General features: G+C 39.5%; 1 protein-coding gene across 7 annotated transcripts in view; it reads left to right on the top strand.

Moving 5' to 3' along the window:
- Positions 1-12,834, top strand: part of DTNB (dystrobrevin beta) — a 356,870-nt gene that overhangs the window by 325,871 nt on the left and 18,165 nt on the right. For 6 of the 7 annotated variants that reach the window (XM_043986585.1, XM_043986582.1, XM_043986583.1 and 3 more), the window contains 2 exons: positions 5,544-5,703; positions 6,679-6,768. In XM_043986585.1, the coding sequence (XP_043842520.1) occupies positions 5,544-5,703; positions 6,679-6,768 (250 nt within the window). The remainder of the gene's footprint in view (positions 1-5,543; positions 5,704-6,678; positions 6,769-12,834) is intronic. The other variant, XM_043986586.1, reaches the window with a different exon arrangement.

Below are 12,834 nucleotides of genomic sequence, written 5' to 3'. Positions count from 1 at the left end.
TAGTATCTAACATAGAGAATGTTCAGTTCATTTGATAAATGAATATGGTCATCTGCACTTATTAATTCTGGAGGTAACACAACTGTCATGGTGTTAAGGGAACAATATACAAGATATCTAAAGGAGCAAAAGACAACAAAGATGTGAATAAAACTAGGCCTGTTAATATAAGAAAAAAAGATAACCTCAATAACTACTGACCTATATGCCCATTCCCCTATCTTTATGAAATCTTTATAAGGGTCATCTACATGAATAAAGGACATATTCCACCAGGGTATAATGGTGAGATTCTACCCCATTCAGTCCAATTAGACCCAGACACTGACTGAAGAAAACAATCAATCAAAAACATAAATTTAGTTGTGAATTAGTCCTTAATTAATTTGAGAGGCTTTGGTCATTGGATGAAAAAACAGATGACCTCCACACAGGAAACATCTTGCAATCGGTTCAAGTAGATCAGACCATACCTTAGACTACATATAGAAAACATCATTTAGGGGAAGGGTAGAAAAAAGAGGAGGAAAAAAAGGAATTTCCATGATAATTTTGTTGTATATTTGAAAGGAATAGCAACTTGTGCATAGTAGATTTGCAGTTTCATGTATAATCATCTTTTTATTGTACTGTTATGGATATGATTGTTTTATTCCATAAATATGTATTGATATAACAAAGAAAATAAAAGGGGGAAATAAAATTTAAAAAACAAACATCAAGCCAGTTTGGAGTCAGCCAGTTGAACAGTGAAGTAGCTTTTTTAGTCTAGCAGTTGAAGAGTTCTGGCTTAAAGAATACTAGTTTAAAAAAAAAAAAGAATACTAGTTTATCCTGGAGGGTCTTGCATGGACTGATGATGAGTGAGATGAGAAGAACCAGAAGAACATTGTACACAGTATCATCAACATTGAGTGTTGACCTACTGTGATGGACTATGTTCTTCTCACCAATACAGTGATACATACAGAAGGGTTCCAGGGAACTCATGATGGAGGAGGTTCTCCAAATCCAGGAAAAAAAAAACTGTGGACTATAGATGCTGAATGAACCATACTATTTCTTTTGTTTTTGGTGCTGTCGTTTTTCTATTTTGAGGTTTTTCCTCATTGCTCTGGTTTTTCTCTTATAACATGACTAATGCAGAAATATGTTTAATGTTATTATATATATAAATATACATATACATGTATACATGTATATATATATATATAACCTATATCAGATTACCTGCTGTTGAGGGGAGGGGAGGGAGAGAGAAAAATCTGAAATTGGAAAGCTTGTATAAACAAAAGTTGAGAACTATCTTTACATGTAACAAAAAAATAAATAAAATAAAAAATATATATAATAAATTATACATATAATTTTCAAAAAAAAGAATACTAGTTTATGAGTTGGAGCCAAGCCTCAAGAGGGAATAACCGTTAGAGGGGGAAGAGGAGAAAGAATTTCTTACTCTTTCCTCCCCACCCCCCATTAACCATGTCAACAGAAAGATTGAGCAGTAGTGTATAGTATATCTAGCTGGGAATAGAGACATTGGACAAGTAGAAAACAACACATCCAGACAGGAATAATAGTTAATTGAGCAAAGGTGGCTTCCTATGAGCATGATCCCTTATGATGGAGAAAAGTGCTTGTGATAGACTCTACAAAGCCAACAACCCTTGGAGCCCAGTAGAGAACTATCTGTCAGAGGTACTTCATGAGGACTCCAGGAAGGGAGAAAAAGGACTTGCAGTAAGTGGGATTTGTGAGTTATTGCCCCTTCATCACAGGTATTCTCTACATGTGCCCCTCACCACTTTTGTCGTTGATGCCCACTCCCATTGGTCTTACTGTTGTTGATTACTGAAGGAAGCAGGAAAGCATTTAATCCAGGAAAATGAAATGCCACCTTCCAGGCTCTTTTACAATAAGATTTCTCCCATCCCCTCCATGTCAAAATCATTTAAGGTTCCTTGGAAGATAAGACAATAGAAACAACCCTATTTAACATTCCTCTGATAATAAATATCAAGTGAGGCATAACGCAGAGAAATGTACTCTCATCAAAAGTATGCACAGTGGTAATGGAAGAGAGCCAGCACACAGTCCTTGTCAAAGAGAGATTTTGGATTGGGAGATCCACCAACTGCTTCTATTTGTGCAGGACACTGTACTGATTGCACCAAATATGACAGAACTTCCTAGAAGAGATCTTTGCTATTGTTGTTAAGTCACTTCAGTCATGTCTGGTTCTTTGTGACCCCATTTTGGGGTTTTCTTGGCAAAAATACTGGAGTGGTTTTGCCATTTCCTTCTCTAGCTCATTTTACAGATGTGGAAACTGAGGCATAAGGGTTAAGTGACTTGCCCAGGGTCACACAGTCATTAAGTGTCTGAGGCCAGATTTAAACATACGAAGATTAGTATTTCTCGTTCCAAGCCCAGTGCACTATCCACTGCACCTAATCCCTCAAAGGAGTTTGACCAGTATATTCTACAAGTGGATAAAAAAAAAATCTAGGGGAGGCTAGGTGGCGCAGTGGATAAAGCACCGGCCCTGGATTCAGGAGTTCCTGAGTTCAAATCCGGCCTCAGACACTTGACACTTACTAGCTGTGTGACCCTGGGCAAGTCACTTGACCCCATTGCCCCATAAAAAAAAAATTAAAAAAAATCTACACATTCATTTCCAAATGTGCATTTTGAGAATACTCTACATAATTTGTCCATCACTATGTATATCTAGGGGAAACAACACAGATAGACAAGTTGGACCCAAAGTTGAACAAGAAGCAAGGGACAAGGGGGATCACCTTCAGGAAATTGCCTGACTCATTATTGACCCGAAGTTTCTGATGAAAATAAAGGTCTATCTTTTTAATACTAACATTCTACTAGTGTTGCTCTATGGCATCAGAGGACAGTGGAGTCACATGATAGGGCAGTGCAGGCTGAAATATATGACTAATGAGAAACTCTGAAAAAGACAGAATTAAAGGATATCAAGAAATTACATGAACAAAAGAAGATGGACCACTCACTTGGCAAGAATGAGCAATGGCAAGTAGACAGCCAGAGTGTTCCATTGGCACTCTGGGAATGTCAAGGGGAAGGAAGGAAGGCCTCCAGCCTAAAGATAGACCTCCTGTGGCAAATTTGTCACAGATCCATCCAAATATTTGGATAAATGAATTGGTAAAAGAACAAATAAACATCATACATGTTAGGGAAAATAATTGGGCTAGTTCAGCATGAAAAACAGTAGATCATGACCAGGGGCTAGCCGACTCCATAAAGCTAGTTCTATATTCTAGATTAAGAACAAATGGCCCATAAGTAGAATCTTCAGCTCGGTTTTCCTGCTGATGAGAAGCAGTACATGAAAGTCAAAATTGAGCCTAAAGCATCAGACTCTGCACGATGTATGGTGTTGCCATGTTTGAGGCTTGCAGAGCTACAATTTCTCCTTTGTTTCCCATCATAACATAATAAAGATTATGATCTCTCCCTAAGAAGCAGCACCGTCTTTCTCCTTGATTGTAGTGAGTTATGTGGATTTCTTTTTCATTGGGCAGTAGGAACAGGTAGAACAATCTATTACTGGTATCTTACACCCAAAGTGACTGTTAGACTAAAGAAGTTGCTCCAAAGGGTAGAAATAAGAGGAATGGAAGGAAGTTAAGGACCCATCGTTTTCTTTTCTTTTTCTTTTTTTTTTTTTGGTGAGGCAATTGGGGTTAAGTGACTTGCCCAGGGTCACACAGTTAGTAAGTGTTAAGTGTCTGAGGCCAGATTTGAACTCAGGTCCTCCTGAATCCAGAGCCAGTACTCTATCCACTGCACCACCTACCTGCCCTGGAAGGAAGTTAAAAGGATGTATTTTGGGGCTAAATCAGGGGAGGACATTTTAACATTTCCCCTCTTACCCTGGACCCCACCCGTGAGTAACCCAAAACCCATTTAGAACTTCTAAGTGGCAAGAAGACCTGCCACCACTGAAGGTACCCATCCCTCCTTTCTTTTCCTCATCCTCTGGCCTAGGCTACTCAGAACCTTTCCAAATTGCTTGACTGCTCACAGAATTAATAGTCAACTCTGTATCTTACTGAGATAGAGGACCACCAGGCCTGACACTGCTTCCTTAGCTCCTATTGTCCTTACCGTCTGCTCTGCCACTAGACCCTCTAGATCCCCAGCACTGTCATTTGACCTAATAAAGTAATCTAGAACCTCTGTGCCTTGCCATGTGCCCCAAAGTGAAATCCTTAGGGCTTCTGGAATTTTCTTTATACACTGATTTTTCTGTTATGTATTGTCACCCATTTTAGAGTATGAGCTTGTTGAAAGCAGGAACCATGTTGCTTTTTCTATGTGTATCCTCAGATCTTGTCACATAATAAGCCTTTAATTCATGTTTTGTTGTTGTTGTTGTTGTTGTTCATTCATCTATCCCAAAAAGGGATTGGCTATCTGGTAAAGGAGTGAGGTCCCAGCTACTTCAAGAGATTTGATAGCAGGAATTCCTACAACGAAAAGATTTGACTAAATGACCTCTAAGGGCCCTCTACCCTCCACTCTTAAAATTTTGTGATTCTGTTTGCTGTAAAAAATCATGTTTGGCTTGGGACCTAGCCCAGAACCATTTGCAGGTTGAAGCTCTGATGATGATTAATGTGATGTCAGATTAGGGTCATAGATATAACCTATCCAAGACAGGATCCTTCTGTGTCGGTCTTTCTTACATGCTCAATTCATAACCTTTCCTCATGACTTAGTTTTTCCCAGTTATATTTCCTTAGAAGGTCCTGGCCAATATTCCAAGGTCTGTTTCTGTCTCTGGACTGCATCAGAGCTCAGACCCTGGGCCCTAGGAAGTGGTCACAAGGATAGAGTGGGGGTGGGGATTATTTATTTTTTACCTTATTTTCTATATGTCATCCCCATTACATGAAACCTTCTCCCAAACTTCCTGTGGGCCCTCCCAAATCACGAGTCGATTTCTGCTTAGCGGGTCTAGCTCTTACTTATGTCCTACTTTCCTGGTTTCATCAGAGACTCATTGCACTTGTGTTCACCAGGACAGTCATGCTGAGCTCTGGCTTCTGTGAAGCAGGCCACAGCTGAATCCCTGGCACATAGATTCTCAGCAGCATAACCTGGGATGACTTTTGTGATGACTTATACAATCCTTACTGTACCTTTGACCTATATATTCCTTTTATTTTTTGCCTTTCGCCTCAGACCGCCTCTAAATCCTTGTTCTATGCTGTTCCTACTTTTCCCTCCAGTTCAAGTTTTATCCTTGCTGCCTCTCTTCCTTCTCTTTTTCTTTTACTTTTGTCAGCCCTTCTCCAGTCCCTGAGGGGGTCATGTAACTTGTTCTCAGATTCATCTACAATGTAAATATCTGCTACAGTCCTTTACTGAATTGCTGCCTCATTGGTTCACAGCAGTGACCCAAAATAGGTAAAAGATAGGGTCTTTTCCTCTCCAAAGACCCAAAACAACAGAGACTCAAGGTTAACCTGCTTTCATGTCTTTGTTTCTCCTAGGCCCAGGCTACAGGATCCCCACACACATCTCCAACTCATGGAAGTGGCCGCCCAATGCCCATGCCTGTCCGCTCAACATCTGCTGGCTCTACCCCTACTCATGGGCCACAGGACTCACTGAGTGGAGTTGGGGGAGACATCCAGGAAGCCTTTGCACAAGGTAGGTTTCAATAGTAGAGCACAGTGGAAAGAAGGGGGTTGGGAGACTATGCAGGAGTACTTTTGAGACTTCTTCAGTCCTTTTTTTTTAAGTCTGAGCTCTAAATATCAAAACTTTCATGTAAACTGTCAATAAATTGACCCAAAGAACTGGTCCAGTGTATTTTCCCTTCACATGGGCTTACCTGAAATTGAAAGTGCTAAATATGAGCAGTGTAGGAGAGTCTTGGTACACACAGGCAGGAGAGGCCCCATAGACTTGGACCAAGTACCAGTCAAAAGCTTTGGGTCCTGACCTCTTTCTCATTAGGAGAGACATGCTTCTTGTCATTTGGGCTCTGTTTCCTTCCTATGGAAGGCATAGTAGAGGTCTGTCAAAGTGATGTCCTGCCTTGGGAAGGCTTAAAACAGACCAGAGAAAGAATTGCTGGGTCTGGGGGTAAGATTCCTAACATACATCATCTCTATTGCATATTCTGAAGATAGCACAAGTATAAACTTGGCACAGACTAGTTCTCCTGGGGAACTGGATATTAGTAGCAGAATAGCTGAGCCACAACAGCAAGTACTGGATTGATTGGGTGGTGACCCTTTGAGAAGTTGGAAGGGGCACTGGTAAGAAATAAAGACTAGCCAAAGATGCAGAAATACTGTGCCACAAGCCTAGTCCTGGACCCCCTTTGAAATCGTTAGCACCAGAGGGCAGAGGTGGAAGGAGTCTGCTATTTTTCTGAAAGGGGCATACAGAATGAGGCTAGCATGTATGGGGGATTTGGGAAACTGCATCCAGTAAACTGTCAGTATCAGGCTTCAAAGCATCCACCTTCTGTGGCTGGAAGCAGACGGCATTGATGTTGCCAACACCTTTCAGCACTTCTGTGGCTATATCTTGGGACCTTTCAGAAGTGGCTCATCAACCTGGATATCTCCTCTTCATGCCCACTCTGGCATCGCCATCTGCTCTGACTCCCCTCAGGTACGAGGAGAAACCTCCGCAATGATCTGCTTGTGGCTGCTGATTCCATCACCAACACCATGTCATCTCTGGTGAAGGAACTTCATTCAGGTGAAGCCCAGAGCTCCAGCCCCACATTGTCACAACACCCTCTTACACATACACATGCTTCTAACTTCATTCCAAATCCTCCATGAGTGAGCTCCTCGTTAATGACTTCCAATTAAGTGAGGGCAGAATTGATCCCATTGGACGTACCACTCTTCTTTGTTTCCTCAAACATGTGGCCTCTTACCTCTCAGTGTCCAGCATCCACATGTCTTAAAGAGATACTTGTAGATTTTGCACAAATTTAACCTTACGATGATAATTCATAAGGACAAAAATGAATATACAACAAATACACAAAACAACTGTGGGAAGGTACTCATATTTGCCTGCACCATTACAAGTTTGAGTTTATGAGTCTAGGCTCACCAGAAGGTTGTTTATTTCCTCCCAAGTCTGTGACCTGCTGTCAGGGTAAGCTGGCCACAGGCAGACAGTGCTGCTTTGTTTAGGGGCTCTTGGTCTGAACAATTTGGTTTCCTGTGTTAACTCAAAAACATAGATTAGCATACCTTTTCACTCAAATAAACTTTTTCCATTAACAAATGATATTAAAAACAGCTAAATATAGGCATTAACTAGCACTACCTACAAATAGATTACAGAATTTTGAATAATAAAGTGAGCAACTTGATATATGTAGGTACCTTACTTAATGATCCATAACCCTTCTTAACTGCTGCTTAATTTAACCTTGATTTTCCTCTAAGCTTGAATAGAACTAACTCACTATAAATTTTACTCATAGTTGGACCCTGCTTTGAGGACAGCTCAACATCATTCATCCAAGTTAATGACAAAAGATCCTGATCATTTTTCCCCAGGCTACTGCAGCTTCTAGTTACCCTAAATAAAAAGATGGTGTTGCTATTTCTAAGATCATAGATAAAGAGTTGGAAGGGACTCTAAACATCATGTAGTCCAACCATCTCCTGTTATAAATGAGGAAAGAAAGGCCCACAGAGTGGATTGGACAGAATTTGTCCAAGGTAGCACAGATAATAAGTGGCAGAGTCAGCATTCAAGGCTCCAGGCAAATATATTTCATCCTGTGCTCTTTCAGCTCCACAAGGCTGCTGGTTCCTCTGCATTTCTGTATTTGACTCCCTGGCTCCAATCTGACTTCACTTGGAGATAAGGAATCCTAGTCAGCCTCTTCCTTCAGAGCAGAATGCTTAGTTTCTTCTTGGGTTGTTTTCTTTTCTCTTAGCTCTTGAAGTATTCTACCAGAGACTTTTAGCACCTTCTTCTTTTCCTTTCCACTTGATTTGGTAGAAACCAAAAAAAAGATTAGTTGACATTTGAAATTGTCCATCAGAAACTGGATTTTAACGATTGTCTTTTGCCACTGCCAAAGAATAGATCAGTTATCAAACTGCTGTGTATTTGCTAATTACTAGATCAACTAACTTCCAACCCTGTTATAGTTTGTAAAACCTAGACTTGAAAGGACCTTAGGTGTCATATAATCCCTGAACAAGAATCGCTACTACAAACCTACTCGGCAAGTGGTCATCCAGCCTTCATTTGAATACTTCCAATGAGGGAAAACCCTCTACCTCCTTGGGCAGCCACATTCTGCTTTTTTTGAATTGCTGTGATTGAAGCCAAGTGGAACTAGTCTATTCCTTTTCCCATGTGACAGCCCTCCTTATACATGAAGACAATTATCATATCCTCCTAACCCCCTGCAAGTCTACTTTTCTCCATCTTTGGGTTCTGATCTTTAAGTGGCGTGATCTTGAGGCCCATTATCACTTTATGGAACCATTCTCTGGTTCCTTAATTTCTTCAAGTGAACATATCTGATTACCATACAATGCTACCCCACCCCCATCCCTCTGCTTTTACATAATTTTACCCCTTTGAATCAGATTTAGCCTTCCAGAACTATATTCCTATCATGAGCTTCATCACACCAAGTTTCAGTGTTTCTATAAAGTCAAAATGGTCTCTTTCTGTTAGGATCTCTAGCTCATTTTGTTTATCTATATTTTATGAATTTGCACTTAAATATCTGAAGCCATAAGTTTTACTGTGTACTCTTTCTTGGATTTTTTTCTCCTATGAATATCTGGACATCTCTGCTGCTGTTCTTCCTTCATTGTAGTGACTCTGTGGTATCCAGCTTGGTGGATGTGCCTAGGCATTTTTCCCCTTTTCACTTTAAGTTTTGATTTTATTTCTAAGACACCAAACTAATATGACCTTATCAACCCTTCATTAGGTGCTCTCCATTCCTGTCCAATAATTCCTATAGTTTATTCCTATAGTTTAAGCCATAGTACATAAATCTTCCTTCTCCGATACCATTTTCCTATCTTGCCTTTATCTTCTGAAGCCCTTACCTTCCAATGGTAGTAATCATGAGAATACCCCCTGGGTTCCCATATGATTTGATTTCTTGCCAAAGACTTGCAATCTCTAGCAATACTTCCTAAAGTCTTTCTGTCAGAATTTGAGATTGTAGACCCTTAGATACATTCCATATGAACTGACATTAATCTAGTTCCTACCCATTCTCTATTTGTGCAGTTGATTTTTTTTGTGGGGCAATGAGGGGTTAAGTGACTTGCCCAAGTTCACACAGCTATTAAGTGTCAAGTGTCTGAGTTTGAACTCAGGTCCTCCTGAATCCAGCACTGGAGCTTTATCCACTGAGCCACCTAGCTGCCCCCTCATGCAGTTGATTTTTAACATTATTTGTTATTGTTATTATTACTATTTTTGTTATTATTATTACTAATTCCATTGATAAAAATTATGAGCATATTTCATCATTTCATGGTTTACTAAGGTTATTTACTTAAAACAGCTCCATGAAATAGCTAGTATAATTATCATCATCTCCATTTACATATGAGAAAAAGACTCTGAAAGTTTGGACTTATTCATAATATCTGACATTTATATAGCACTTTGATATTCAAGAAACGCCTTAAATATATGCACTATCTCATTTGGTCAGTCGATCAACAAACATTTATTAAGTACCTACTATGAACCATGTACTGTACTAGACCCTAGGGATTAAATATAACAATTAACTAATCCCTACTCTTAAGGAACTTACACTCTAAAAGAAGATATGTATACAAATATATACATATCTATAGAATAAATATGAAGAAATATAAAGAAATTCAATACCAGATAGTTTGGGAGAGAGGGCACTAAGTAGTTGGTAAACCAGTAAATGCTTCATATAGCAAATTGTATTTAAGCTTCATCTTGAAGGAAAAGAGATTCAGTATGGTAGAGTTGTGAGGAGTAAATGTATTCCAGGTATATGGGGTAGACACTGTATGTAAAGGCATGGAAATGAAGAATAGAGTACCTTGTGTGATAAACAAAGAGAAGCTTAATACGACTGGATTAAAGTGTAGGACAGGGAGGGCAGCTAGGTGGTGCAGTGGATGGAACACCGGTCCTGGAGTCAAGAGGACCTGAGTTCAAATCTGACCTCAGATACTTGACACTTATTAGCTGTGTAAACCTGGGCAAGTCACTTAACCCCAATTGCCTCACAAAAACAACAACAACAACAACAACAAATAAAGTATAGGACAGAAAGTAATATTCGTTGAGGCTAGAAAATATATTGGGGTCAGTTTGTGAAAGGCTTTACCAGCTAACAAAGGAAATGGCTTCAGAAGAACCAATGATGAATTGTATGAACTGATACAAAGTGAAGTGAGCAGAACCAGGAGAACAGTTTACACAATTACAGCAATATTATAAAGATAATCCATTTTTAAAGACTTAGTAACTCTGATTAACACAGTTATCAACCACAGTTCCAAAGGACTTATGATGAAACATGCTATCCACATCCAGATAAAGAGATGATGAATTCAGAGTACAAATTGAAGCATATTTTATTTTATTTTATTTCTTTTTCTTTATGGGGGGGGGGGGCAGGAACATAGCTAATGAAGAAATTTGTTTGGAATAATTTGTAATGGGTTTTGTTTTCTTGCCTTCTCATTGGGCGGGGGTGGGGAGAAATAAGACAAGATTGAAAATCAGATTGAGTTTAGAAAGTTTAAAAACAAAAAAGCTAATAGAAAAGTTTCTGTTTTATCATATAGGTAAGAGGGAGCCACTGGAGTTCATTGAGTAGGGAAGTGACATGGTCAGATATGCATGTAAGGAAAATCACTTTGGTTTAAGTATGTAGGATGGACTGGAATTGTGAGAAACTTGAGGCAGGGAGTCCAATCAAAAAGCTATTTCAATAATCCAGATGAGAGATGATAAAAGTCTGAACTAAGGTGGTAATTATGTGCATAGAGAGAAGGGGTTGGATTCAAGGGATGTTGTAGAGGTAGAAATGGCAATATCTGACCATTGATTGGCTATGTAAAATGAAGAAGAGGGAGGAGTTGAGGATAAAACAGAAGTTATGAACTGGGGACGGTAGAAGGATAATGATCAACAAAAAGAGGAAAGCTTAGAAGAGGATAATGAATTCTGTTTTGGACATTTCGAGTTTGAGAAGTCTTTAGGTTATCCAAATTGAAATGTCTAGTAAGCAACTGGGGATAAGGGACTGAAGTTTAGGGGAGAGACTGGGTCTAGAAGTATAGATCCATGAGTCACTGACATAGAAATAATAGTTAACCCCTGCGCGTTGATGAGGATATCAAGAGAGTGAGTGTAGAGAGAGAAGAGTAGTGTTCCTACAACAAAATTAGGAAGCACGATATGGATGATAAGCCAGCAAAGGAAAAGGAATAGTGAAACAAGTAGAAATGGTATCACAAGAATGACTAAGGTGGGGGCACCTAGGTGGCGCAGTGGATAGAGCACTGGCCCTGGAGTCAGGAGGACCTGAGTTCAAATCTGACCTCAGACACTTGACACTTACTAGCTGTGTGACTAGCAAGTCACTTTACCCCAATTGCCTCGCAAAAAAAAAAAAAAAGAATGGTTAAGATGTCCAAGAAAAGAAAGAGGAGGTAAAGGGTCACCAATTACTGCCTCAGGTGGCCTATCCTAAGAATGTTTACCTTTTAGAAATAGTTTAGGTTGGGGGCAGCTAGGTGGCGCAGTGGATAAAGCACTGGCACTGGATCCAGGAGGACCTGAGTTCAAATCCGGCCTCAGACACTTGATACTTACTAGCTGTGTGACCCTGGGCAAGTCACTTAACCCTCATTACCCCGCAAAAAAAAAAAAGAAATAGTTTAGGTTGCAATATTGGGTTGAGTTTTACCTCAAGAATGAGCATGAGCTAGATGACATTCCAAGGTTACTATCCAAGGTTACAAAAATATATTTATTGGGGCAGCTAGGTGGCACAGTGGATAAAGCACTGGCCCTGGATTCAGGAGGACCTGAATTAAAATCTGGCCTCAGACAATAGACACTTACTATCTGTGTGACCCTGGGCAAGTCACTTAACCCTTATTGCTCCCCCTCTCCCACATATATTTATAATATTTATTTATTTATTAACTTCCCCTTTTGTCCATGGCACTGGAGAGGCTACTATGTTTCACCCTAAGATGAAAGGAAGAACAGAGACTGAGGATGAATTAAAGATAGGAAGAACTTTTCCCCTTCTGTTCCAGGTATTATGATCTTTTAAAAGAGAATTGAAGGAACCATTCTTTTCTTTTTTCTAATTTATCCTTGGACAAAGACTCTACTGACAAATTTCCATACAGTTAATTAAAAAGTAAAATGCAGAACACAGTGAATGGTGTTTCATTTTTTAAAAAATTAATTTAATTATATTTCTGGTTGAAGGAGCTTTGGCCTTGTCCAAACCAACCATAATAACTAAGCAGAAAAGCCAGATCAAGAGCAGGAGGAGAATTAGTTTTAAAAATAACTGCTTTTGTGACACAAAGAAAACATAGATTCTAACCAAAAAAAAAAGTCTTGGCTAAGCAATATCTCTTATTATAACTATCACCTAATGTTCTTATTCTAACTCCCTAATGTCCTTAGCACTGATGGGAGGTTCCAGTGTGAGAATTCACACAGAAGGATGGAAGAGACCATGTTTGTATTGTATTGTTTGAGGGAATACTTTCAGAGTGGCCCCACGGAAGCAGGAGT

Source organism: Dromiciops gliroides, chromosome 2 (assembly GCF_019393635.1).
Source record: "Dromiciops gliroides isolate mDroGli1 chromosome 2, mDroGli1.pri, whole genome shotgun sequence".
Taxonomy (NCBI): domain Eukaryota; kingdom Metazoa; phylum Chordata; class Mammalia; order Microbiotheria; family Microbiotheriidae; genus Dromiciops; species Dromiciops gliroides.
Note: the sequence above shows the minus strand (reverse complement) of the source record. Positions and strands in the feature narration are given on the sequence as shown.